The 24,755-nt window shown below is 37.7% G+C and overlaps 1 protein-coding gene across 2 annotated transcripts in view; it reads left to right on the top strand.

Annotated features, from left to right (window-relative positions):
- Positions 1-21,664, top strand: part of DCP1A (decapping mRNA 1A) — a 35,734-nt gene extending 14,070 nt beyond the window's left edge. The window contains exons 5-10 of one of the 2 annotated variants that reach the window (XM_083795973.1): positions 3,243-3,381; positions 7,364-7,483; positions 12,451-13,215; positions 15,462-15,527; positions 16,255-16,473; positions 17,713-21,664. In XM_083795973.1, coding sequence (XP_083652099.1) covers positions 3,243-3,381; positions 7,364-7,483; positions 12,451-13,215; positions 15,462-15,527; positions 16,255-16,473; positions 17,713-17,793 — 1,390 coding nt within the window. In that variant the 3' untranslated portion in view covers positions 17,794-21,664. The remainder of the gene's footprint in view (positions 1-3,242; positions 3,382-7,363; positions 7,484-12,450; positions 13,216-15,461; positions 15,528-16,254; positions 16,474-17,712) is intronic. The other variant, XM_083795974.1, reaches the window with a different exon arrangement.
- The last annotated feature ends 3,091 nt before the right edge of the window (positions 21,665-24,755 follow it).

The raw sequence follows: 24,755 nt of genomic DNA on the forward strand, positions 1-24,755 counted from the left end.
AATGCTAGGGAAGCTGGAACAAAGGCATTGTAGTTCCACGTTGCTGTAGAAGGGAAAAGTTGCACTTTTGAGGCTGTTGTTACAAACCTGATGAAAAGTGGATTGAAACTATGTTGACATGAGTTTCTACAAACATCAAGCTTCCTCTCCCTGCAAATGGGTAGAAGGCAGTGAGAAGAAAAGTAAAAGTGCTGATGCTTACATGTCCTTTCTTTTCAAGAAGGAGGCTGAAACTGCACGGATTGTTTCAGCCTGGGATGAAAAATGTATTTCAAAAAACTAAAATATGCCCTTTAATTAAAAAATAATAATTCTTTTTAGAGAATGAGTTTCGTCACATGGTTGTGGGCCCCACCAGGCTTAGTTCAGTGGATTTTCCAGTAATTGTTTATCTTTGAGTATCAATTTTGCTTCACGTTTTCTGCTGTTAGCAGCAGAAACTTGGATTGTGCCTGTTGGTGCCCTTTTACTTAGGTGGGGTGTCCTGTATCACTTACAGGAAAGAGGACTGCATTTAGAGTACCTCGGAGCTTCAAAAACATAACCATAAAAGGTTTCAAGGAGATTTGCATTCTCTTTCCTGCTGTTTGAGTTGACCTTATTGTGCCAGATTGAGTTAACAAGATTGCAGGCCATCCATTTATATTTTGGTGGCTTATCTTTCAAAAGAAAAATTACTCTTCATAGGCTTTGTAATCACACAACTTCACTTCTCACATTCTCTCTCTGTCTGTCTCTCTCCCCACCCCTTCCCTGCTCTTCTGTGAGGTTGTGCCAGGTATATTTTCAATGCTATAACTGCAGATATTCTTGAGCAAACTGTCACAGCCACTTCTGTGTCCCTGAAGGAATGTGTGCCTCTTCCACTATCTGATATAATGGAAAGAAACAGCAGGCCTTGCTTAAAGAAGATTTAATCCTGATTGCATACAGAGCATGCTTGGTTTACAGATTTGCATTAGTAGAAGTTTTTTTCTTTTGACTTTTTATGCCAAGAAAAGGCACTCGATTTATAGAACTTTCTCTTCTAAAAATGGAATCTAGAATTTTCTGGAATGAAAAAGACTATACAAGTGTTCAAACTGCTAACTTGAGGAGGAATAAATTTGGGTCGAGTTAAAATACTTGTTTGTGAAGCATAAGCTTCCTAGAAGTAGTAGGACATTAATCAGTTGGTTTTTTTTTCAAGGTTTGCCAGAACATAAGTCTTTGGGAGACTTTATTGTATTCTGATGTGTACATTGTATTTTTCTTATTTTGAAGTTGGTTTATCGGCTTGTTCTCCCCTATTTTAACTGTCAGACCTCAGCTGGGCTCTGAGATAGTCTCCCGCTTCTAGATTTTTGCCTTTATCTGGGACAGTGTGGAAGGGGTGCTGTTTCACATTTAGACTGCTGCCACCATCTGAATGTAACCTGCATAAGACAGGAAATGGAGGAAGAGCCATTAGACACTTATCTACGTGAGATAATTTCATTTTCATTCTTTAACAAAAAGTAAACTATTACAAAGGTAGCATACCCCTGATAATGTGCAGAAGAAAATAATTGAGATGTTTTGTGGAAGTATTTCTGAAGCACTTCTGTCAAATGGATTTACTCATTGAAAATACTTTGCTATGAGACCATTAGAACTATTTCTAATGGAAAGATATTTTGTTGAAATCTTCGGGACCTGTTATTAATGAACAAAAAGAGGGCTGGGAGACTCAAGCCGTCCCTTCGCCTACAAGGCAGCACGTGCATGACTTCAGCTGCCCAGAAATTGCCCTTTAGCCAAAGTATTTATGTTTCCTGATGCAGCCATGCTGACAAAGAAAAGCAAAAAAAAAATAAAAATAAAAGTCTTCTGGTTCTTTCATCTTGCCCTTTCTCATCCCTAGTTTTGGATTTGAGTGTAGACAAGTCCTAAGTCAGGGCTGTATGACCATTTGGGGTGCTAGAACAAAATGTTCTCTCGTGGTGTCACCATAGAAACATTTGTACAGTATTGAGCTGCTTCATCCAAAGCAGCACATGCTGCAGTTCTTAGAAACTGTCTGACAGAGTAGATTGGCCTCCAGATCCTGAGTTACGTTCGCAGGTGAGTGCTTGCCTGCAAACAGAGAGGAAGCTGTATAATATTCAAAGAATAATGAGAAGCTGGTTCAATAAGCAGCTTGTATAATTAAAAGTTCTGAAACTCATTTTCCTGGGCAATGCTATACTGTTAAAAGCCATCTTTTCTTTTTTTAAAAAAATGCACAGTCTAATCTTTCTTCAAATAAACACAGCTGAGCTCTAGTGAAGTAAAGGGTCTTGGCAGCTAGGAAAATGGGAGGCATCTTCTAACGCTTGCTCTATTTTGTTCCTCAGGAATGATAACATAGAGGTACATAGAAATATCTATTTACTCAACAGTCTAAAATCTAGATTTATTCCTGAGTCCTAACTGACCAGAAGAAACTGGAGGCTGGATGATTGACGCTTTCTGTGATTGCTCTGATGGCACCTCGGCTCCCCCATCAGCTCCACAGCATGAGAGTTTTCAAGTGACGTGCCAGCTCTGGAGCTCTGTCCTGCTTACAGTGCTTGTTTTTTCTTAACATATTTGATTAATGCAGGCTTAAAAAAGAGGGGATTACAGGCTGGTGTGTGTTTATTTCAAGAGAATAAGCTTTAGCGCATTGCACAGCCATGTACATCTTGTGAACTGTATATGGATTAGGAGTAGAAATGTATGCTGCCTTTACTCCTTTTGTTTTCTAATGGTAGGCCTCATCCTAAATAAGAACTGGTTTGTATTTGATTTAGTTGAACAATATGGCTTGATTTTGGCTAAATATGGAAAAACTGCGTGTTATGTAGTAAACAATAAAAAAAAATACACAGTTTACTCAGTCTGTGGTATAGTACATGTGCTGCTTATACAACGCGTGTTTGGATGTCTGCATGGTTTATTGTGAGAAATGTCTAAATGTGACAGTTTTACAGAAGAAGAGGTTTACTGCAGGCAAATTTTGAGATATAGACCAGTGCTGTCTGGATTAGAGGTAAATCATACAGATCATTTGACAATTTGACTTCTATAAACCTTGTAGCAAATTAAAACTTGTACAGCTTTGGTCAGCTCAGTGTTAGGTTTTCATTCAAGCAGAACAAAACATGTTTATATGCTCGGAGAATGTTTTTCTTTCCTGCTTTTTGCAAGATGTTCATGCCAGATAAAAATTGTGAAAAACCATTTCTCCTTTCCTGTTGCAGAGTGGTAGAACAAGAAGCTCAGAGATCACAGCAAGTTTCCCAGGACAGAAAAAGTCCCAGCAGAACAAACGGCTGCAGTGAAAACAGGCCTATTGACATCCTGGAAATGCTTAGTAAAGCCAAGGATGAATATGAACGAGTAAGGAAATGTCTTAATTTTCTTCTGCTATGAATGAATAAAAACACTGCTTCCCCTTCTCAGTGAGGTGGTCAGGGCCTCTTACGGAGTCTGCTGAAATGGCATGCCTTGTGGCTTCTGAGAGCAGTGGTATAGAAGGATTCTCGTGTGCTCCACAGGACAATTGAGTATACTCTAACCCAAGATCGCAAAGCAGCGCGCCTAATCCATAATTCAGTGGGCCTGAAGCTTTTGAATTGCTGCCTCCTGGGGGGAAAAATTAGAGTTTTAAAAATGGGTACCTAGAAATGCAAACACAATAAATACTGTGTTCTAAAACAGGTGCATGGGCTGCTTAATCCCAGTATTCATCCATTGTCCTATTTTGTGAGATCATTAGCAAAGGAAAGATGAACAGAATGTAACACTGCAGAAGAATAGATGAATGTCTGTTTCTGTGATTCTGAAGTTCCACTTCTGTAAACATTTCTTATAGTAGCTAACACTTCAGGTTTTCTTTTTTTTTCCACTGTACTGAAAATCACTGGAGGAGGTCAGCTATGACTCATGGCATAATTAACAGCATTCACTGGGTTGCGTACCAAAATGCTTTGGCATCTTAAATAATATAACAAAAGCCCTGAAGCTGTGAACTGTCCCATGTCTGTGATAAAAGCACAGATGTACAGTGACTTATGGGGGGCAGGTTGTGTAGGGAAAAATTTTTAAGAAGTGTGGAGTTTGCCTGTTGGATAAGTTCATAAGCTTTATTCCCATAATTTTTAGCTTAGTAGGCAACTCTGCCAAACTGTTCATTTTTTTCATTCTTAAGAAAGCCTATATGGTAAGTAGTTTTTAACATAATTGTGTTTTGTTTAAAGAGAAGGCATTCTCTGCCATTGTTCCAGTAGTCTTGTTTTCAGAATGCTGCCTTGTTCCTTCCCTCAAGTACACTGTAGCAGGAAAAAGTCCCATATTAATTCTGTGATCCAACTTGAAAATGGAGCTTGGTAGACCAATTCTACAACAGTTTCTACTGCTGTTAAGAAAATTTTGTCTCTAGGAATAACAAAAATTGTACCCAACAGTGTCAGCCTTCAGTTAGTCTCAAAAAAAAAAAAAGAAAAACCAAAGCTGTGGTGTTAGAGGGTAGAGATTTAGTCATTCAATACATGTAAACTCAGTGAAGCATGTTTTTAATTGCTGTAGATGAGCATATAACATTGTCCTTCTGTTCCCTGGTGTACTGCTCAATCCTGTCTGTTGTGTGTCTGTTCTTTTAATAAGTTGATACCGGAATGGTGAGTCTGGTGTCTTTTGCCAGGACTAAATTCATAAGTTTACATGATGAAGGAAAGTATTAGATCTCTTGGGAAGGCATTACTTTATATAGTCCTGAGAACCAAATTCATACATGGAAGACAAATGTAAGGGAAGTCTGTGGGAGATCCAAAAAAAAAAAAAAAAAGGCAACAAAGATTCTTTGTGAGTGCAATAACAAAAACGTACAATAGTAATGTGTAGCTATAATATTGCAGAGATACGGTATGGTTTGCAGCTGTACTGGTGGGAGAAGGGTTAGCACATCACTAGAGTGCTTCATTTCTTCTTGAACTTGTGTAGTGGGACACTGGAGTTCCTTGGAATAATTGTGTTTTGAGTCTTTGTAGGATTCTAGGTTGCTACCATGTGGGATGAGGAGAAAGGAATGAACACATGGGCTAAGCTATGTATGAGCCTCCTTATCTTGTCACTTTCTGACATAAAGGACAGGTGAACGTGACAGACCATACAATATATTTGACCCAGGCTATATTCTAATTTCTGAAAATCAGTAATGTATTTTCAGAATGTTTTAATATAGGTACAAATAAAAGCTAATTCTCAGCACATTAATCCTGTTTGAGGAGAATGTGTCTTTGTATGAAGGCCAACATTGTGAAAGTGGCAGCTTTTGTGAGTGCATGGAAGGAAGCATCGAAAGCTGAATGACTCATCTTTCCATGTTATATCAATTGAGACAGATCTGGAGAAATGGAAGGCTTGAAAAAACAAAAAGAAAAAACAGAAATTGTTCTGGTAGTGGCCTGTTAGGGTGTAATGAAGTCTTTCTCCTTCTTTGTTCTTGCAATATTCCAGCTTCTCCTCTCTGAATTTCGAGGTCTATGTGTGAGAGTAATGAAAACCTTTTGCTAGAAACAAAGTTCAGAAGTGTCATGATTGCAGCTCTGTAGACAAGTAAAATACTGATAAATGGGCTGTGGCAGCTGTCATATAGTGTGGAAATATATGGGGCATGGACTAGGCTACAGTAAAGATACTACATAAATTAGCTTTTTTGCATCGCAATCTTGATTTTGCTTCTTGATGCTTTTAGACCACCTATGTAACTAGAGACATTATTTCGTGTGCGTGTAGATGAGCAGTAAACTGAATCTACCCAACTTATACCCATAGGATGCTATGAGTGTAGTTTTATAGAAGTTGCTCAATGAACAGAAATGAGCAATGCTAGTCATGATTCAGGCAAACTTCCTGCAGGATGTTCTGTTAGCCACCTCAGCTTTAGCAACAAACCTCAGGCACATCGATTTTGGAACTCCTCGCGGCCAGCACACATCAAAGCTAATGTGATTAGGTAACCAACTTGGATGGTGGCTTCTTAAAAGACGAGAAAGGTCTGTCTTTTTTTTTTTTTCTTATTATTATTTTATGGTGTTCGGTAATTATGCATGAATTTGTATTTAGGAGCAGAAAGTACTTATCTGCCTGGTACATTCCAGATGGATCATACAGTAATCCTTGTGTGCAGCCCACATGAGATTGGCAGAGTGTCAGCATGAGAAGGGGGCAGAGAGAGTGAAAAAGAGATTTATGAAAGTCTGAGTGATTTAATCTAGGATTCCAAATCAGCTTAATCCTTCAAGTACTTGCTCCATCAAGTCCATATGTGAAAATAAATGAAATGAGATATTTTTTTAATGAAGTGAATGGATGTTTTTTATAGTGTTAGTGTGTGTGTTTCAGTCTGAGAATGGAAAACATAGCAGCTTATCCTCTAGTGAAAAGGAAAAACTAGGCTTTGTTTGATTTTGTAGCTGCAAGGCAGTCAACCATTTCAGGCCCAAAGAGTTTTAACCGTTTGAATTAGTGGCTAAAATACAGAAAGGCAGACATTGTTTCTCTCCCCTCTGTCCCTAAATCACAACATATAGTCCTAATGTTGTTTATATCACTTGCAATTTGAAATTTAAAACAAAGCAATAATAAAGCTGAGATTGTTTCTAACGTACTGCTACAGTGTTTCTCATATTTTGTAGTTGTCAGGTAAGTGATGAGAGATTGTCTGATACGCTGATATTCAGCTGTATCATAAACGTAGTTTATCTATTTAATGGTAGACTGGTTCTACAGTTTTTTCACCAGTGCTTTAAATTTTAATACAGTTGTTATTTTTGTTAATGTATATATTTAGTAAAGAAGGAAGTCAACTCAATCCATAAACGTATGGCCTACTACTACAGCTTTCTTGGCTAGTTTGCCTTACTCACAGAAAACCCAATTAATGCTTTGTGAAAGTACATGCACGTGGTTATTTAAATCTGGTGGAAATAAGTCAGTGACAAGCTCTTCTTCCAGTCACTTTAGAAGGATTTCTGACAGGACTTTTTTCTAAGTTGTTTCTAGCAGAATTCTTAATTTAATGGCCTCGTTAGCAGCTAATACAGGATGTGAAAAGTCTACCTTTATTTATTTATCAGTGGAAAAAAGTATAAAGCCAGTTGTCTTTTTTTTGATAATACAGAATAAAAGCATTGTGAACACTTACCAGATAGTATATTACTTGGTATATTTTTTTCCTGAACCTTGTGAATTTTACAGTGTCTGACAAAATTACTACCCTGTACATCCTCTGGATTTCAGCCCAAGTGCTACCTAAGCAGAATTATAGTAGTGGCTGAGCTCCTGTGTCTATGTAACTTTATTTTATTTTTCCCCCCAGAATCAGATCAGTGACTTGAGTATTATATCAAGTTCTGGAATGCAACAAAATACAAATCTCCTGAAGTCAGGAAGCACAGAGGCTTCAGAGCAAAAACCTTCAATACAAGTGCAAGATCAGGTAAGCGTCATCCAAATCTAAATAGTGTGTTACTTCTTCATTTAGCACTTTGGTTTGGTACCAAAATATTATTTTCTTGGAGTGCCTGCAGTATCATCTTGCTGAATGTATTATGCTTCATCGTGAAAATAAGTTTGTAAGTTTAACTGCAGTTTAGAATTGGTTTTAGTATCTACTCTCATTTCTCTTGACTATGCTTGTCTAAGATCAGCTGGTATGTTTCCTGCTGCCCACACCCCCCTCAGATAAACTAATGGGTCTGAAGACTCTAAAGAGCCTAAATTCTGGTTTTTGCCATAATGTTTAAATATGAGGCTGTGTCCACACTCCTGTCAATATAGAAGTGTGTTTAAATGGGCTAACTCAGATTCTGTAAGAAGTCAGTCCATGATAGTATAGAGACACCGGTGCAGGATGACTTCTGAGTAAGGGAGCAAATAAAAATTACTTCTGTCGAATTGACAGAGTGAATATGGCATCTGTTCACTGTACACTGTGTTGCAGTCTTTCAAACAGCAACTGAAGCACTGTCTTCCCGTGTCTAAGACATTTACTTAGTTTGTCGGTGCTGCCTTTAAAGCTGTAGCTACAGTCCTACTAAATGAAATCATCAGTCAGTTGCTAGAGAAGAAATGGAAAGTACTTCAGTCATGGAGCACTAAATTCTCTTTGGAGTTATTGAATGTGTGCATACCTGTCTTCTCTCATACTTCTGTAGCTTGCATTTAACCTTTGCTTGTATGATCAAATTCAACTTGCCTGATTAATATATATCATGGGAGAAGTGTTCTTGTGTTGCTGTTCAGTTTTGTTTAGACTTTTTTGACAGTGTATTCCTTCCTCTGCGTTAAGCAATACCTTCCAAAATTGTTTCAGTGATGTCAGTGAGGGATGTTGCTCAAATTTATGGTAATTCTAGTGCACATACGGTGCTTAGATGTCTGTCAGATAATAATTAGATACGTGTTCAGTTCTCATGTATCCAGATATCTACAAATTCTAAAGCCTGGTATTACTTCTGTAATTAAAGATTAAACTACAGTAAAAATGCTAGTGGAAATAACTTATGCTTCATGTAAACATTGTTGAACCATGGGAAACTTTTTATAAAAATAATTAGTGTCATCACTGGAGTGGTTGGAATATAGGCAGCGATAGTTCAGTAATTGGCTCCATTTTCGAGGAAGCCTTTATGCACGAGGGATGTGTAGCTTCATACAGTGCTTCTTGAAGGTTCGTTTTTAAAAAATACTAGTAATTTTTGCAACAACTAATGCTCTAACACGTGAGTAACTTGTGCCTGCTTATAGTGCCACCCAGTGGGAACAGAAAGGTCAGTAGTGGTCCTCTCCAGAAAATGTCCCACGGAGGTGATCTGGCAGCGCCTGCCTCCAGCTCCTTGCAGCTTATTGTTGTGTTTTGGATGCAATAAAGCCCTGCCTCTGGAAAATGCCCTAGGAAAATGCAGGCAATGCTGCATTTAGTAATTGTAAACAACATACTTACTTTGTAGTAAAAATAAATAATTTCTAGTACAGGTTAGGGCTACGGTATGAGTAGCAGAAATCTGTTTAAGGGGCTGGGGTAATAACAATCAATGGGTTAAAACGGGGTGAGGGGAAACTTGCTGGGATTATTGGCTGTCACTGCATCTTCTGCCCTCTCAGGAGCACCTCTAGTTTTGGACCAGCACAAGTGATAGACTGACCCCTGGCAGCCAGTTGTGCTTGCTGCATGCTTGATCTTGAGGCCTGGCAACAGGGTTGTGTCTTGCTTTTAAAAGAAATTTTCTTTTCGGCTGCTGTGTGGAGACTGTGCGTGCGTGATCAGCTGAAGTGGCCAGCCTGACAGTGCATGAGCTTGCAGAGCAGTGGAAACTAGCTAAGGAAAAATTCTAATTTCAAAGCTTTTCTTGAAAAAAGATCTATAAATTCTAATGTTTAAATTTCTAAAAATTCTAAGATTGTAATACATTGCTTTAAAGTAATTCAAGGGAAACTACAGTTTTATAGAGCAGGCGAAGTGGCGCGTTCTAGTGTCTCTTCTGTTGAGCTATTTAAAATAATTGCTGTGGAGATGCAGGAAAAAGTTGGGTTATCTAAGTGATAATTTACTTCTGTAAAGCTAGCTGGGTTCAAATACAGCACCAAGATGTTTGTTCATAATTTCATTTTTAGTAATGTGGACTACCAGAAGAGAACTGGAAAAAATGCTATTTGAACTGTAAGAATACATTTTTCATCTAATTAAAACAGATAACCATTGAAATTAAAAACTAGTATATATTCGATAATTACTGTGAGATCCTGAAACCCTTCCAAAATGTCACAGTTGTATGTTGATTGACTACCTTCACTTCATGCTAAAGACATCACAGATTTGGGAATAAAAAATAAATGTCAGTTCTGTGATATTCTGAAGTTCAAGTTCTGTATCCTGGCAGTTCAAAAAGAAAACGAGCTATATTATGAAATATATTTTTGTGTTGGTGATGGGCAAAACTGAACTAGAACAGTGAAATGTCATGTGCCAGCTATGACTGCTAATTCCCATGCCTCGATATATCTGAAATAATTCCTGGAGAAACCCTTTGGGCAGTACTCCATTCCTGTCAAGTAAAATGGATTGTGTTGCCTTTTTTTCCAACCCCGTGCGGAGAAGGGTGTCCATAACACAGTGAGTTGCTGACATGCTCAAAATACACCTCAGCCAGAGATGAGTCAAGCACAAGATGTGTTTTATCCCTCAGGTGGGGAATGAACTTAATGTTTCAAGCTGTATGTGTCGTGTTATGTGTAAGGGGCTAATCTGACTGCAATCAGAGCACGGCAGAGATTTCTGTTCCTTAGGTGAAAATTTTAATGTATTAACAAAAGAAAGCCAGTCAGTTACTCAAACTGAGGTGAAAAGCAGAGTTGAGGCAGAATAGTCATTTTCTCTTAACAGAATAATAATAATAATAATAAAAAATCAGCAGTGGCAGCAGCACAAGTTAGTAACCTGGGCAGAAGTCAATGTGATTTCAAGCTCGAGGCTACCAGGCAGCTTGCATGTTACCTGTGCTGCCATTCCTTCATTGCCCTTACCAATGTTAGTAACACTGGAACTAGCAGAGCAATGTCACGGTGCAGTAATTGTCATTGTGAAATAGTGTCTTTGTTTAGACATACCGTCACAAGGCACTGGAATTTCGCTGCAGGCCATTCACTCTTCTGAACAGAATGTCATGTTTTAGTCCAGCTGTTTTATGTAACTTCTTCCTGCACAACCTAAGAAAGCAGGAAAAAAATTAACATAAGGCTGTTAGTAGCTGTTTTTCTTATTAGAAAAATTCATTTTAAACTAATTCAGCTAAAATATCTGCTGTATAGTAGCTGGCTTGGAATAAACTGCGAGTAATTCATGGTAGAACTGGCAGGTGTATCATAAGGGATTAACTCAGACTCTCTCATTATACTGCTGAAGAAAAGGCATTATTTTCCCCTGCAAAATGGTATACAGGAGCCTGTGATTCATTAGCTGTGATCATCTTTTTTTTTTCTTTAAGGCATTTTAAAAATGTTTGAGATCTGTTAAGTAGTTCAAAACTGTGCTGTATTGCCTCTTCAACACCTGAAATGCAAGGAGACCTGGCCAACCCTACTTTTTTTTCCTTCAATTTGCTTTCTCATTCTGTTGATAGTTATTGCTTTCCTTTGGAAGGAGAAAGTGAGAACGAGTCACTTGGGTTATTTTTATTACTGTGTGTCACCTCGGTTGCCTTGTTAGGACTTCCGCTATTTTTCCTGTTCTGCAAGGAATCCTGTTTTTCTACAGATTCTCCTCAAATAAGGAAAGAAGCATTTTTTTCCATTTGTTAAGCCAACATCTATTCTGATAGTTAGAGGGTGACTGTTTTTCACAAGATAGGTTGTTTGGAGGGGGGAAAGACAATACTACACAAACGCCTAGTAGACAGCCATTCTTCTTTGCTAACCTTGTGTTGGTTTTTAATGTAGGGAATGCTGTTTAAATGTAGTAAGGCAAAATATTAGGAATAGAAAGTCCTTAAGATTTTTCTAGCAATGTCAGTGCTGTAGGCTAGATGTATATTTGTGTAAGAGACTAAAGGATCAATGTGTGCATGTGTACCTGCTTTTCAAGGAAATTAATACATATTTTTAGGTTTGTACAGATTCTTTTACCTATTGTGACATCCACTACAATCTTGATGAAAACAGGAGAACTGTCTAGGCATGTACTGCTAGATCAGTTGTTTACCTTCAGGCTTCTCTTTTTATTTCCCATCCTTCAGACCATTTAATTATTTACAGTTCTATAAATGCTGCATGGCATTGGTTCTAAACATATGTTGTTCCTTGTCCCCCCTACCAAGTGTGCTGTGTAGTTAAGGCTGATCAGTGATGGCAGGCATCACCTTAATAGCAGAAACCATACCTGTCCCCCTTCTGTACTAGTAGTGCAGTCTGTCTAGAGAAGGATGTAGAGATAGAAAGTGCTGTGAAGGTGTCATCTCTACTGTAGCTGCATCCTGCCCTCGTGCCACTGCCGTTACTATTGCTGTGGGTTATTTCAAGTCTTAATGTCATGCTTGAATGTTCTCCCCCAGCCCCAAGTACTCTAGCCAAGTGGTGGAATGTAAACACTTACTGCAGTGGAAGTTTTTAAAGATAGAGTTGGAGGTGTTTGGAATAGAAAAATAATGCAAGCTGAAGGGACGAGTGTGCAATTTGGGGGGGGGGGGGGGGGTGGAAGGAGAGTCCAGTGACAAGTAGTGAATTGGCTTCAAGCTTAGCCTGAGACTGTGATTATTTAAAAAAAAAAAGTGACAAAATTTGGTGTATTTTAAATGTATCTGACCTAGTTGTATCCATAGTTTTCTTGATTTTTGTAATACATCACTGTACTTCTTACAGTCTGGGTATTCCTAAATTGACTCTGTAACCTTCCTTTTCCCTTCTTTGTAGACATTTCAGTTGAGGCCAAAGCATCTGACTTTGGAAGAACTGTTTGGAACCTCTGTCCCAAAGGAACAGCCTGCACCTCCGTATCCCAATGCAGAGAGAAGGGAGAAGTTGCAGACTGACACCTCTGCCAGAGAGCAGCAAAACTTGCTCTTGCCTTTTTCCTTTGACCAGTCAACAGTAATACAGCAACCACTAGGGAAATCAGAAAGTCCAAACGTTAAAACCAGTGCCAATCCTTTGAATAAGCAGGAATGTTTAACACCTATGCTAATACCTCCAGCTTCAGTTTCCCAGCCTGATGTAAAAAGCATTTCAAGCTATTCAGTTCGTTTAAGCCCTATTCTTAATTCAGCCTCAACAATGGAAGCTGCCCCTGCTCAGAGGCTTCCTGGCCTAAAACAAAACAACAGTTTAATGCAAGTCATACAGCAGGCTGCCAAGCAGATATCCCCACTAGTGAATCAGCCACCATCCGAAGTGAACCACGCTCCACAAAATCTAGTGGCTGGCCAAAGCCAGCTTATAGCACCCTTGACATCAACAAATACGGGAACTGTCTCAAATACATCCCATACAAGCGTTGATCTTCTCCAGAAACTCAGGTTGACCCCACAGCATGACCAAATGCAGCAGCAGTCTCTCACTAAGACTTCCTTAACGCCAAACATCTCTGCCTCGGTTGGCCAGCTTGCAACACCAGAAAGCTTCAAAGAATCGCACAGTAAACCATCAACCTTGAACAACAAGATAATCCCTTCCCTGCAGGTATTCTGTGGCTTTTCATACCCATAAAGCTTTAAGCTGTTATTGGCTACAAATATTTCAAATATTTCCATTTGAAAATGTGCTTTTATATATTTCTCTTTAAAAAAAAAAAAAAAAGGACTTTTAACGTGTGTGACTGAATTGCAAACTTCAAAATCTAATTTTGGTCATTAGCATCTGCTATCAGTGACAGACTTGTCTGCAGAGGAGGAATTTTTTCAGGCTGGTGCTGTTAGTGGATGAATGTATCCTAAGGAATTTGCCAATACTTGTGTCAGAGAAGTACTGCTAAGTCTGATATGAGAAAGGACTGAAGGTTACAGATCAAATGGTGTTATGAGTGTTGCTGCTGTGGAAATCTAGCCTGTACCTTCTTTGAAAGTATGAAATTAGGTCTCCTGTTTCAGATTATATAGCTTTGGGTGTTTCATAACACTTTGGTATTGACCACTTCTGTTGGGAATCCCTCTGGGCTACCTTGAGGTTTTGTGTGTTATTTATCAACGCGGATCATCAACTGATTTATTCTGTCTAATTGACCCTCTTGGTTTCTTTTGTCCTAGTATTACTTCTAAAGGACCTTCTAAACTTGTTTCTTGCAGGCAGATCTATTGTCTATGCCTCGATATAACCCAAAGAAATAAACTTGTTTTGAGAGACTAGGTGGAAATATTACTGCTACTCTGTAAGATTAATGTTCGTGCGTTGTGTATTAAATTTTCTGTTGCTTAGTGTTGCATCTTAAGGACAGTGAGAATGCGAAGAAAAAAAACTATCACACAAAACTACTTACAGCTATATCTGCATGAATTTCCTTTTTTTTTTTATTATCCAGTGCTTCCCACTGGGTTTTGACAAAATCTTCAGCAGTCTTGTCTGGGTCAGCTGATACTACTATTTTTTGCTGTGATAGTGGTGATGACTTAATCATAACACGGATCTAAAAAACAGGTCAACTCTTCTGCCTGTAACACCCTAAGCAGTAAATGCCCTGTATTTTTCCCATGTGGATCTTCTGTCTTTAGAAGAATTATTACTTTTTTTCTTTTTTTTAAGAAATGGGTGCACTGTCATTGTGTAGTCTTTCTAATTACCCCATTTATAACCTACTGCTGTTCTTGAAAACTTTCAAGAAGGCCATGAGCGCTGTATGCTAGGTTCATTTTACGAGCCATCACCTTGTTGAGATGTTTGGGCTGATCATTTTGCTGAGGGAGGAGGAGGTCCGAGTACAACACTGAGCAGCGGTCTGGATCTAGTGTTGAAGAACTGTATGTTCTGAGCAGTGTCTTTCTTCCATGTACTAGTAAAAGCTGGTACAGATTTGACTTGGGATTGTGATGTTAAGCATCTAGAAAAGCTGGCAAGGTGTATCCGTAACTGCTCTTACTAGATTTATTCGATGTCTGCTTTGATAGCCTTGTGAATTCTGATTCATGTGCTAGTCTTGCACCCTTTTTTCCTTTGAGGTCCATTGTGTGTATATATTTTTGTTGGACAAAGTTCTTCATAGTCCAAATATTTCTCTCAAACTAGCAAGACTTCTTAACTCTTGTGTAATTAGGTCTTAGTGATTTGATCTTGTCATTGTTACCACTTCAGAAAGCTCATTTGACTTTTGTCATTATAGATATAGGTTATCAGTTACATGAGGGTGTGTTTTTTTTTTCTGTTGAGGTTTTCCAAACGGCTATAACAAGCCTTTCCAAGAACGCAAGGTGAATTTATTCAAGTACCTTATCTACATGCCTTTTTTGTTTGTTTTCTAAGCTTTTATAATCCTATAATTTTATTATATTACAGTCTTGCAATCTGACTAAAGAGATACCTGGATGTCATTTGTAAAGCTATAAAATACGGAGATCTAGTAGACAACAGCATTTCATTTCTGTAGAGGGAATTAGATAAAACTTCTAGGAAAAAACACTGAATTTAGCATCCTGTCAGTTTGCCATACTGATTACACTCTGATTAAACTCTTCATTTTGTATGCATTTGGTTCCTGTTCTATGTTTTACTAAAGTTTTTTTGAACTGTGGTAGAGTTTCTTAATAACTGTGTTGTTAAGAGTTTGCTGTAATACTGAAAGTATAAAACATGAGTTCCAGCTGTTACAAACTGGAACGAACTACATCTAAAATCTGTTGGTACTTAGATTTTTGCAGCTTTGTAAAAACTCAGATAATCACCACTGGAAATTGGGCTGTGGATACTAACTTCTGATTTATTCTTTCTTTTGAAATTAGACTGTACAACAAAACAAGGAATCAGAAGTATTTCCACAGACGAAGACTTTATCTAAAACAAGTCAGGTGAGGTGAATAAACACTTCAATGCATTCAGTTTGATGTTAAAATAAAATTTAAGATGTTTTAAAAGATGGTAATCACTGCCATATCATACAGTCATATTGTCCACTCTGACCATATTTAAAATGCTGTTGATGGAGCAGAAACAAGCTGTACTGAAATGAGGAAGAGTTACAGGACAGAAGTTTAGTCAGTCGTACATTACAGTACCTCTTACTGTTGGTGCAAATGCAGAAATGAAAGTACATTTTTGGCTTTGCAGTCTTGCGTTAACACCATTGGAACTGATTTTTGTTTTCAAGTGTTTATGTTATATTGTTGTGGTGTATATTAGCCTCAGTTGAGACTTAAGCACCCAAGAGGCATAAAATGTAATCCTTGCCTTGCTGTCTTTCAGTGTTCATGAGATACTTTGTGTTTCATGAAAAAAGATACCAGGACAGTGAAATGGCAGATAGAGGAAGAAAAGAGTAACAGAACTTACCACTGCGAAACTTTGTAATAGCAAGCTCTGGTGGTCTAGATACAAATTTAAAGTTATTAGAACTGCCCTTGAGCAGGTACCCTTCATAGGTAGATACCTCGTCGTTATGAATAACTATTCTGTAATACCAAACTGACCTACAGTAATAGCGTGTTTTTTATTTTTTTTTATGCTTATCTCTGTCTTTTAATAACAGCATTTGTTCCTACTGGAGGTGGTGCTCACTGACTTCCTGTTCTTTTACAGGTCACACCTCCGCAGTTTGTTACAGCCACAACTACAGTAACTCCTTCAATACTCTTGTCTCCTAGTGTTTTTCAACAGTCAGCTACAAAAGCTACTGAAGTGGAAAATAAAGCCAATTCTTCTTCACCTTTAACACTTGGAACAACAGAAATTCAGACTATACCTCCTACTGTTCTCAGTAGGTCCCAGCTTCAAGAAGCACTGATACATCTAATAAAGGTCCTGTCCTTAGAGAACTCAGTATCTGAGGGATGGGGTTCCAAGTAGAGTAGCCAGTACTGAGACTTTGATTGTGAGATGGAAGACTTTGAAGGACAGCTCTGCTTCAGATGTCCTTTTACATCCATATGAACTTGTGGACATCTGAGAAAAAAGTTATAGATGTAGAAGCCCTTGTATGGGGGTTGGGGGCTGTTTTTACTGTCTTTGTGGGTGTTTCTGCTTTCCTTGGGAAAGCTTTCCAGATTCCACTTACCTAGAACTGTTCTTGTACTTTAACCAAAGTATGTGTCTTTGAAATGGAATTTACAAAGCTCTGGTGTTGCCATCCCTAGTGACTAAAATATTCAGCTGATTTAAATCTGTAATGCTGGGAGTAGCCACAGTGAGATTCGTAGGTAACCAGCAGAAATTGCTGTGACAGCTGTACTGTGTTAACTCAGGATTTTGTTGCTCTGTACATGCTAATGTTAGGTTTTACACCCAAAACACAGGTCTAAAATAGCAAACAATATCTTCCTAGCGAAAAAGCTAAGATCAAAAGGGACACTACTACTATCTATGTTGTTTATTTTTGCACAACTTGCATATTGGTGTTTTTTATTTAAAGACTTAAACTAGCTTACTTGTAAGACTTGCAACTGAGCTCAATTGCCAGAAGTCTTATTCTCATTAGAGTCTCCCCCCAGTAGTCTCAATCACTGTAGTGATTTTAGAGACAAATATTCCAATCAGCTTTCTAGTCTTCATTTTACTTATAGAGATAGCTGAACATAGGCCAAATTGGGCATACCCTGTAGCATGGGAGTACTTAGAGAATGTTCCAAGCAAGATACGTAAATTTACTCCATAGATTTTTGTAGAAAGAATACTACATCTTCAGCCTAGATAAATATATACCATTTGAAGGAGTAGGACTCAGGAAATCTCTCTAAATGTTGTCTTCAATTAAAAAATTTCACTTCCTGGTAATGCTTTGACAGGAAGTTTTAAATCATAGAATTAATATAAATGTATAGAAAGCTTGAGTTGGAAGGGGCCTTCAAGACTGTCTGGTTCCAACCCCCTGCAATGGGCGGGGACACCACCCACCAGATCAAGTTGCCCCAGTTCCCTTGCCTTAGCCCTCAGGTAGATAGCAATATAGTAGGAATCTTTGTGCATAGCTTAAATGGAGTTAAATTATACTTTTTTTCTGGTATCTTTTTACTAATATTTCTGATGTTTGTTTTCCTGCAGAATGATTCCCGTTTTCTCAGCACTATTCACGAAGTCTACTTGCAAGTCCTAACCAAGAATACAGACAACATTAACCTATAATCGAAGCTAAATCTACTTAGAATATTACCACTTTAGAAACAATTATGCCTCATCTATAAAACTAATATTTTTTTAAAAGAATATTTAGTTTTCAATGTCTTGAATTTGAACCTGTTAGGAAAGACTATTCCTTAAATACTTACGAAAGTAATGTTCTCAGAAGTGATCTAGGTTTTCACTGTGATCATCACCAGCAAACCTTTGTTTTTATTGGGGAGGGGAGTTAAGTTGCATATGAGCTTTCCTTTGCATTAACGGAACATGCAGGTGTTTGCTCTGGCTTTCATTCCTAGCTGTATTCAGTTTTCAAGGATTACAGACTCATACTCTTTAAACTAGCAAATACATAATACAGTACACTACACCACACCAGACAAAACTTGGTTGTGGGAACTTAGTTCCAGTTTTAAGGTGAGAGCAAAATGCCACGTGATTAAGTTGGCAGTTTTGGGGAAGAGAGGGATCTGGACGCCAGGCCTTCAGAGCTAAATCTTTAGCAAAATGTTTAAAAATGTGATTTGCTCAATACATTAACAGTCTCTAGCTAACGCGCATCAATTCATCTTTTATATATTCCATTAATTGTACTGCTTCTCCATCCCTGACATTAAACAGGTATCCAAGTGAGTAAGGCCATTTTCTTTAAAAAGGTGGAATTTGAAATATGCAAACTTCTGTGATTGTATCATTTTTAAGCAATGGAATAGTTCTGTTGTATGTTGAAGTTATTTCGGTTTAAATGTATAGTTAAGAAACCACCACTGAAAGACCATTTTCCTATTGAGTAGTGTTTGACTGAAATAGTTTGAAATACTTGGTTTCCCTTTTAGCTTAAGGATGGACCATATCTTAGTTGGGTTTCATTCCTCAGTTGTGTTGGAACTGCGGTGTTGAAAACTATGCAGATGGGGAACAAATGCATGCTTTTCTCTTGCCCTCTCCCCAAATTGTTCATGCATACTTCATAGTCTGAAGTTTATGTAGTTAACCTGTTAGTGCTTCTTATGTGATTTCATAATTCAGTAATGTAAGAGTTTAACCTCATACTTTCCCATTTGAAGTCAGAAAAATTTCTAATTATATTTTCTTACGCTGCTGTATTGGTTAGCCCATGGCTTGTATTTATTTCTTGAATTCATACAAAGGTAGTTAATAAGACTACAGGTCTCAACTTTTTCCAGCAATAGTAGTTTTAAAGGTTGCTTTTGCAGTAGAAAAGTTTTGGTTTATTGAGTAGAAAGATGATCTGTATTGAGTTATGATGCACTGCTTTTTCCCCCTCCCCCAAGCACTGTTGAAATTGAAGAAAAAAAATTGTTTAGCTCCTTACAAAAAAAACATATGTATATATATGTATCCTAAGGATTAGTACATGTTGACATAGTCAAGGCCATTTCATTGGAAACTAATTGAGCTTTAATTGTGACTTTTCACAAATTGGTATGTTTTAGATAAATATTTACATTTTATGTATTTTATCTATTTTATTCTTTCATAGTTTTTTAGTGGAAAAAATATATCTTCTTTAGCACTACCTGCCTTCTGAAGAGCTCTTCTCAGCCTTTGAGTTCAATGTTTCTGTTTAAAATATATAGTATTTTGCTAAAAAAAAAAAAAGGGAAAGATTCAGGGAATGATGCTAATGTCATGCACATTCATGAAGAACTGTATTGGCTTTAATGGTAGCATTTGAATTCAGCAATATAGATACTGAGCCTTGTTAGGGAAAATGGGAGCTTCCTACACAAATTCTAGAGTTATGATACTGTATACGTGCATAAATGATGAGACTCAAATTAGGTCTAAGGTCTCAATTTATTGCTTAGAAAAACTTTTACTAAAAGGAACAAACCAATGAGCAGTTCCCATGAACAAAAATGTATAGCCTAAACCAAATACAGAGTTGCTTTTGCGAAGATTTAAGTTCATAACTCCCAGCTTTTTATGTACAACTTCCAGCTTTTTTGGAGGAAGACTTGATGAGTTTCTAAGAACAGAGATATTGGAAGCTAATGATGAATATTTGTACTGGTTGCTAAATACAGTCGTATCCAAAGATCTATAGAAACAATGGAAGGAGTTGTATTTTGAGTTCTCAAGTTTTGTACAGTTGACAAAAGTAATACTGTTTCGAGCAGCAATGCTGCTATGAGATTTTGACTCTACTTTGATACCTGAATATCCTTCATTTCTTTTTATTTAATGTATTAGTAGCAATATGTTACTGGTTTACTTTTGTTTCCCCCAACTTTTAAAATAAATTGGAAAGGAAACAGTGAAATAATTTGTACTACAAGCAGACTTGTTCATCTTGAACATGTCTGGTCTGGCTTGGCCTCTGTATGTATAGCCAGCAGACACTGGAACGAACGTAGGTGTCCTCCAATACACTGCAGAGTTTGTGATTTATGAGTGCCAGAGTAGCAGATTTAACAGATAAACCTCTTTAAAGATAAGTTGCGTTGTAATACACAAACTTAACTACAGTGTAAAACTTGAATTTTTTTTAATGTAGACTGTGTTATTTAAAAACTTTTATTTCCTCATTTTTTTTTTAACTTTTTGCATAAACCTAAAACTACCAGCTTGTTGACGTGCTTGATTCGTGTTAGCAGCATGTAGCTATAACTAAGGTGTAGCAAGTTACCATGGATCATCACAGCAAATTATTTTGACCATTTTCAAGTGTGTGGAGTTTTTTGATAAAACTGCTGGGTTAATGGGATTATACCTATTAGTTCTGAGAATGAAAAAGTTAGTTTAGACTATACTCCCCAAATTAATTGCATTATCTAAGCATGTTTTTTTGTGGCTAATGTTAAAGTCACTTTAATTTAAAAACAAACAAAAAAATAAAGCCTAATCAAAGACAGTTTTAAAACCTACAGCTGCTGAATTATTCAGGAAAATCAAAATTCTCAGTTTTGTAGTTAAACTTTATCTGCTGTTATTTACTAATGCAAAGTTTTTATATGAAAGGTGCCTAACATCTGTTAACTTAGAAGCAGTATATCTTTCCAAATTAAACAAGATTTGCAGAATGATTGAATAAAGTTTAAAAAATTCAAGTACTTCATTTTGATTTCTTATATATGTTTAACTCTGTATAGATACTCAATATAATATTTAAAAACTCGCTGCTGGATGTATCTCACTTTTGCTTGCATTTCTAATTGCTTCATTTTGGTATATTTCTGAAACCCATTATGCCATGTGTAGTCACTGATGTACTTTCTGAAATATTTTTGAAAGCCAACGTTAATTTGGGACTTCTTGTTTTAAAAAGTATTCTAAACAAATCACCCACCTTTTTGCCAGGTATTTCAGTTGCTTTGTACAGCGTATCTTAACAGGAGGAATGTGTGCAATATATATCACCTCAGTTTTGTCTGGCAATGTTACGGAAATGTTAAGATGCAATATCTTCCCTTCACTTCAAGTTGGAAAAATTGAAGTATCTTTAATTTGGTTGTCTATTTATATTTATCTATTCAGTGTATGGGCATATGGTTGTTTTGTGTTTTTTAATGTACATTATGTGCTTTTAGCAATTTCTGAGTTTTACCACTTTGGTGGATGCACCAGTTACGTGCTCATTTGCATGTTCTTTGAGCATGAAAACCATGGGGAAAGGAGGCTTCAGGACAGATTTCTGGAAATGGAACCCGAACAGTTTTAAGTCAATAAATGTAGATACTGCATCATTAACATTTTTAGTATGGTATGGATTTTATAGCACCTATGTATGTTTGCAGTTATTAAGTTATTGCATAAATGTTTAAGAATGAGCATTTTTCATCCAAAATTTTGTATGTTTGCAAATATATTTTTGTAATAAAACCTCAAAACAAATGTTTCAGCACCTCCTAAAGTCTTCCAATGTTTCCTTTTGTTTCTAGAGCTAGTAGCCTGCTAGAAAGGTAAATTCAGATTTGACTTGGGGTTAGTGTTTTCCAGACAAGAAATTCAAACTTCTCGGTTTATTCTGGGGGCAAAAACAAATGGCATTTATTTATGAAAGAGGATGTACTATGTCTGCTTGAAGGACAGTTCAGAATAGCATCTGTCACTTGTAATAGCATCTGGCTTTCTTCTATATGGCTATAAGTGGGCTTGCATTTTGAATTTGATAAACTAATTTCCTTCCACATTAAGAAGGGCAGTTGCAGGTTCACTGTTTTGTAAGTGCAGCTGTAACTGGTTTTAGTGCTTTTCCTTACAACTTTTTTAATGTATTCCCCCTCTCATCCATCTAGACATGGCACATGATACTTGATGAATCCAATGCTGGTCACTGATCAACTTGGGAAATGAGTTAGTTACTGTATCTGGTTGCTGTCATGCAACTGTTCTATCCAAACTTGACAAAGTTAAACGGAGGCTGTTAAGGAGAAAAAACATAGCAGAAGTTCTGTTGGAACAGATTTTGAAATTAAACAAAATCTTGCACCAAAGTCGCTAAATCTTACCTGGCTGCTTACACTCATTTGAACTAGGAACATCATTCCCCTAGGAATCGGACTGGGAGGCATACCCAGCATCAGGAGAGGTCACTGGGGAACAGCATTTGCTGCTCTGCTGGCTCACACTGAACTGGCTTCTGTGCTCTACACAGGAACCTTTTCTGACAGAAGGCTGCTATATAAAACAGGTACACAAATCAGGGATTTTCTTAAACAGAACTGAGGAAAAAATGGAAACAGCCTAACATCCCGCATTAAATTCTGTTAGATGTTGCCTGTTGGGTCAGTACTGAGGAAGTATTTTTATTTTTTTTTAATTGTTGATGCTGTTAACCTTTTTGTGTTTTCCTGGATCTAGGTGTTACTGTTTACTGTTATTCCTTTGAAGAGCTCCCCTTTTATTTTGGAAATTAAGTTAATAATTGCAACTTGCTTCATGTAACCATAAGTATTTTGGGCCTTTTCCCTGCTAGTGTGTGCTCAACAGTAGTATTTTTGGAGAATGCATGAAGAGTGGAAAGTCCACCTCTAATACAGCGGTGATACATAATACTAGGGTAGAACCAACTAGTAAGCATTAAGCTTCCTAAAACTCATCCACTAAAAGTTGTTAAAATTTCATTTGGAGACTTGCAGAATGAAACAACACAACTGGCTTTTCAAACAAATTGGAGACAGCTCTGTAGCTCATGTTCATGGGCCAAGTTAATCAAAGTCAGGGGAGTTATGTGTTTGTCAAGGTTCAGCTATACTTCATTCTCAATGTACAAAACACTGGGCTGGGATTAGCACTCAGTCATTTTTAAAGGATAAGTAACCTGTTATCCTTCAAACAACTTTTTGACATTTATGAACAAGATGCAGTCAAATTACTAAATGTAGTATCTAGTATAGTAGAGATACTTTTAAAGAGAAAAGTTTAGTGTACTCATCTGAAATTCAGAAGATTAGGAATTATAACAGCTCGACTGGTATGTTCATTAGTTTTGAAAGTTATTTTCAGTGCCTGATAATAAAATGTTTTGTCTCATTTTAACACAAGTTGAAGTGTGAATCAGCTTTTCAATCTTCCAAATTTTGATTGTGAGGGATGTACTTTAAATCAACTGTCCTGCTGTTCTCAGAGGGTTACACTCCAGTGATAGACCTGTAACTGCAATATGGTTATTAACTGTAAAGCTTGTCCTTGACAGTTTTGCAACAAAAAAACCCTCTCTCTCAGAATCCTTCTTCATGTGAGACTCCTAGATAGGCTCAAAAAGCATTGGAAAAGAGGGCAGTTGCTGCATTCTTGAAAGAGTGCTTGTGATAAAATGAAAGGGAGAGAACCAGTGAGTGGGAGACTCCTGAGAAGTGAACAGGGGAAGGAATATCAAAGGCATGTAAGTAAATGTGAAAGACAATATTGTAGGGCGACAAGTATGGCCTGTGAAGAGGTTTCCTAAAGCACAGAAGAACTGAAGTCAGCTTTGTTTCTGTACTGCTGTATGCCTTCCTCAGGTACTTCCAAACCTCAAATGAGGCTTGCCTATAAGAATGCCAAATATTTCAGAATGTAGTCATAAACTGGCTGGGTTAGGCACAATTTCCCTACTCTAATACTTGATGTAGCAGTACATAATTTGCCAGGTCTATGGGTTTCTTTACCCTTCAGGTTTCCTGAAGCAGCATAATGGAGTTGCTTGATTCATAGCAGGGCATAATTTGTATCTTTGCTTTATGGCCTCTGTGGTGGTTTTGCTTGGGTGGGCAGCTGAGCTCCACCACAACCATTCTCTCACTCCTCCCCCCCAAAGAGGAAGGGGGAGAAAATACAACACAAAGAGCTCGAGGTTTGAGATGAGAATGATTTAATTACAGGGAAAGGGAATGGGGAGAAAAAGAAACAAAAGAAACAATAAGGCTGCGCGGAAGCACAGAGAGAAAGAAAAAAGTTATTCTCCACTTCCCATCAACGAGCGATGTTCGGCCACGTCCTGGGAAGCAGGGCCTCAAAACGCGTAGCGGTTGTTCAGGAGGACAGCCCTCTCCCCCACGAGAGCCCCCCTTTTATTGCTGAGTGTGACATCAGGTGTTATGGAATATCCCTTTGGTTGGTTTAGGTCAGCTGCCCTGGTGATGTCCCCTCCCCATCACTTGCCCACCCCCAGCCTGCTGGCTCCTGGGGGCTTGGAGGGAGTCCTGATGCTGTGCCAGCACTATGCAGCAATAGACACAACGCTGGAGTGATACCAGTGCTGTTCCAGCTACGAGTGCAGAGCACAGCACTGTGTGGGCTGCTGCCGGGAAAGGTGACTCCATCCTAGACAGACCCAACACAGCCTCATATCTTAAAATCTGCTGCTTAGAACGTGGCTTTTCATATCTAGCCCTTCTTTGTTCATTTTAAATAAACCTCTTAAAATATTTCCATCACAACCTATTCTTTAAAATTCAAGATGCACCATTTTCAAAATAAGCTTTGGGAAATTAAACCATAAAGGAGTAAGCTTCCTTTAT

Source organism: Anser anser (genome assembly GCF_964211835.1).
Source record: "Anser anser genome assembly, chromosome: 12".
NCBI classification, from domain to species: domain Eukaryota; kingdom Metazoa; phylum Chordata; class Aves; order Anseriformes; family Anatidae; genus Anser; species Anser anser.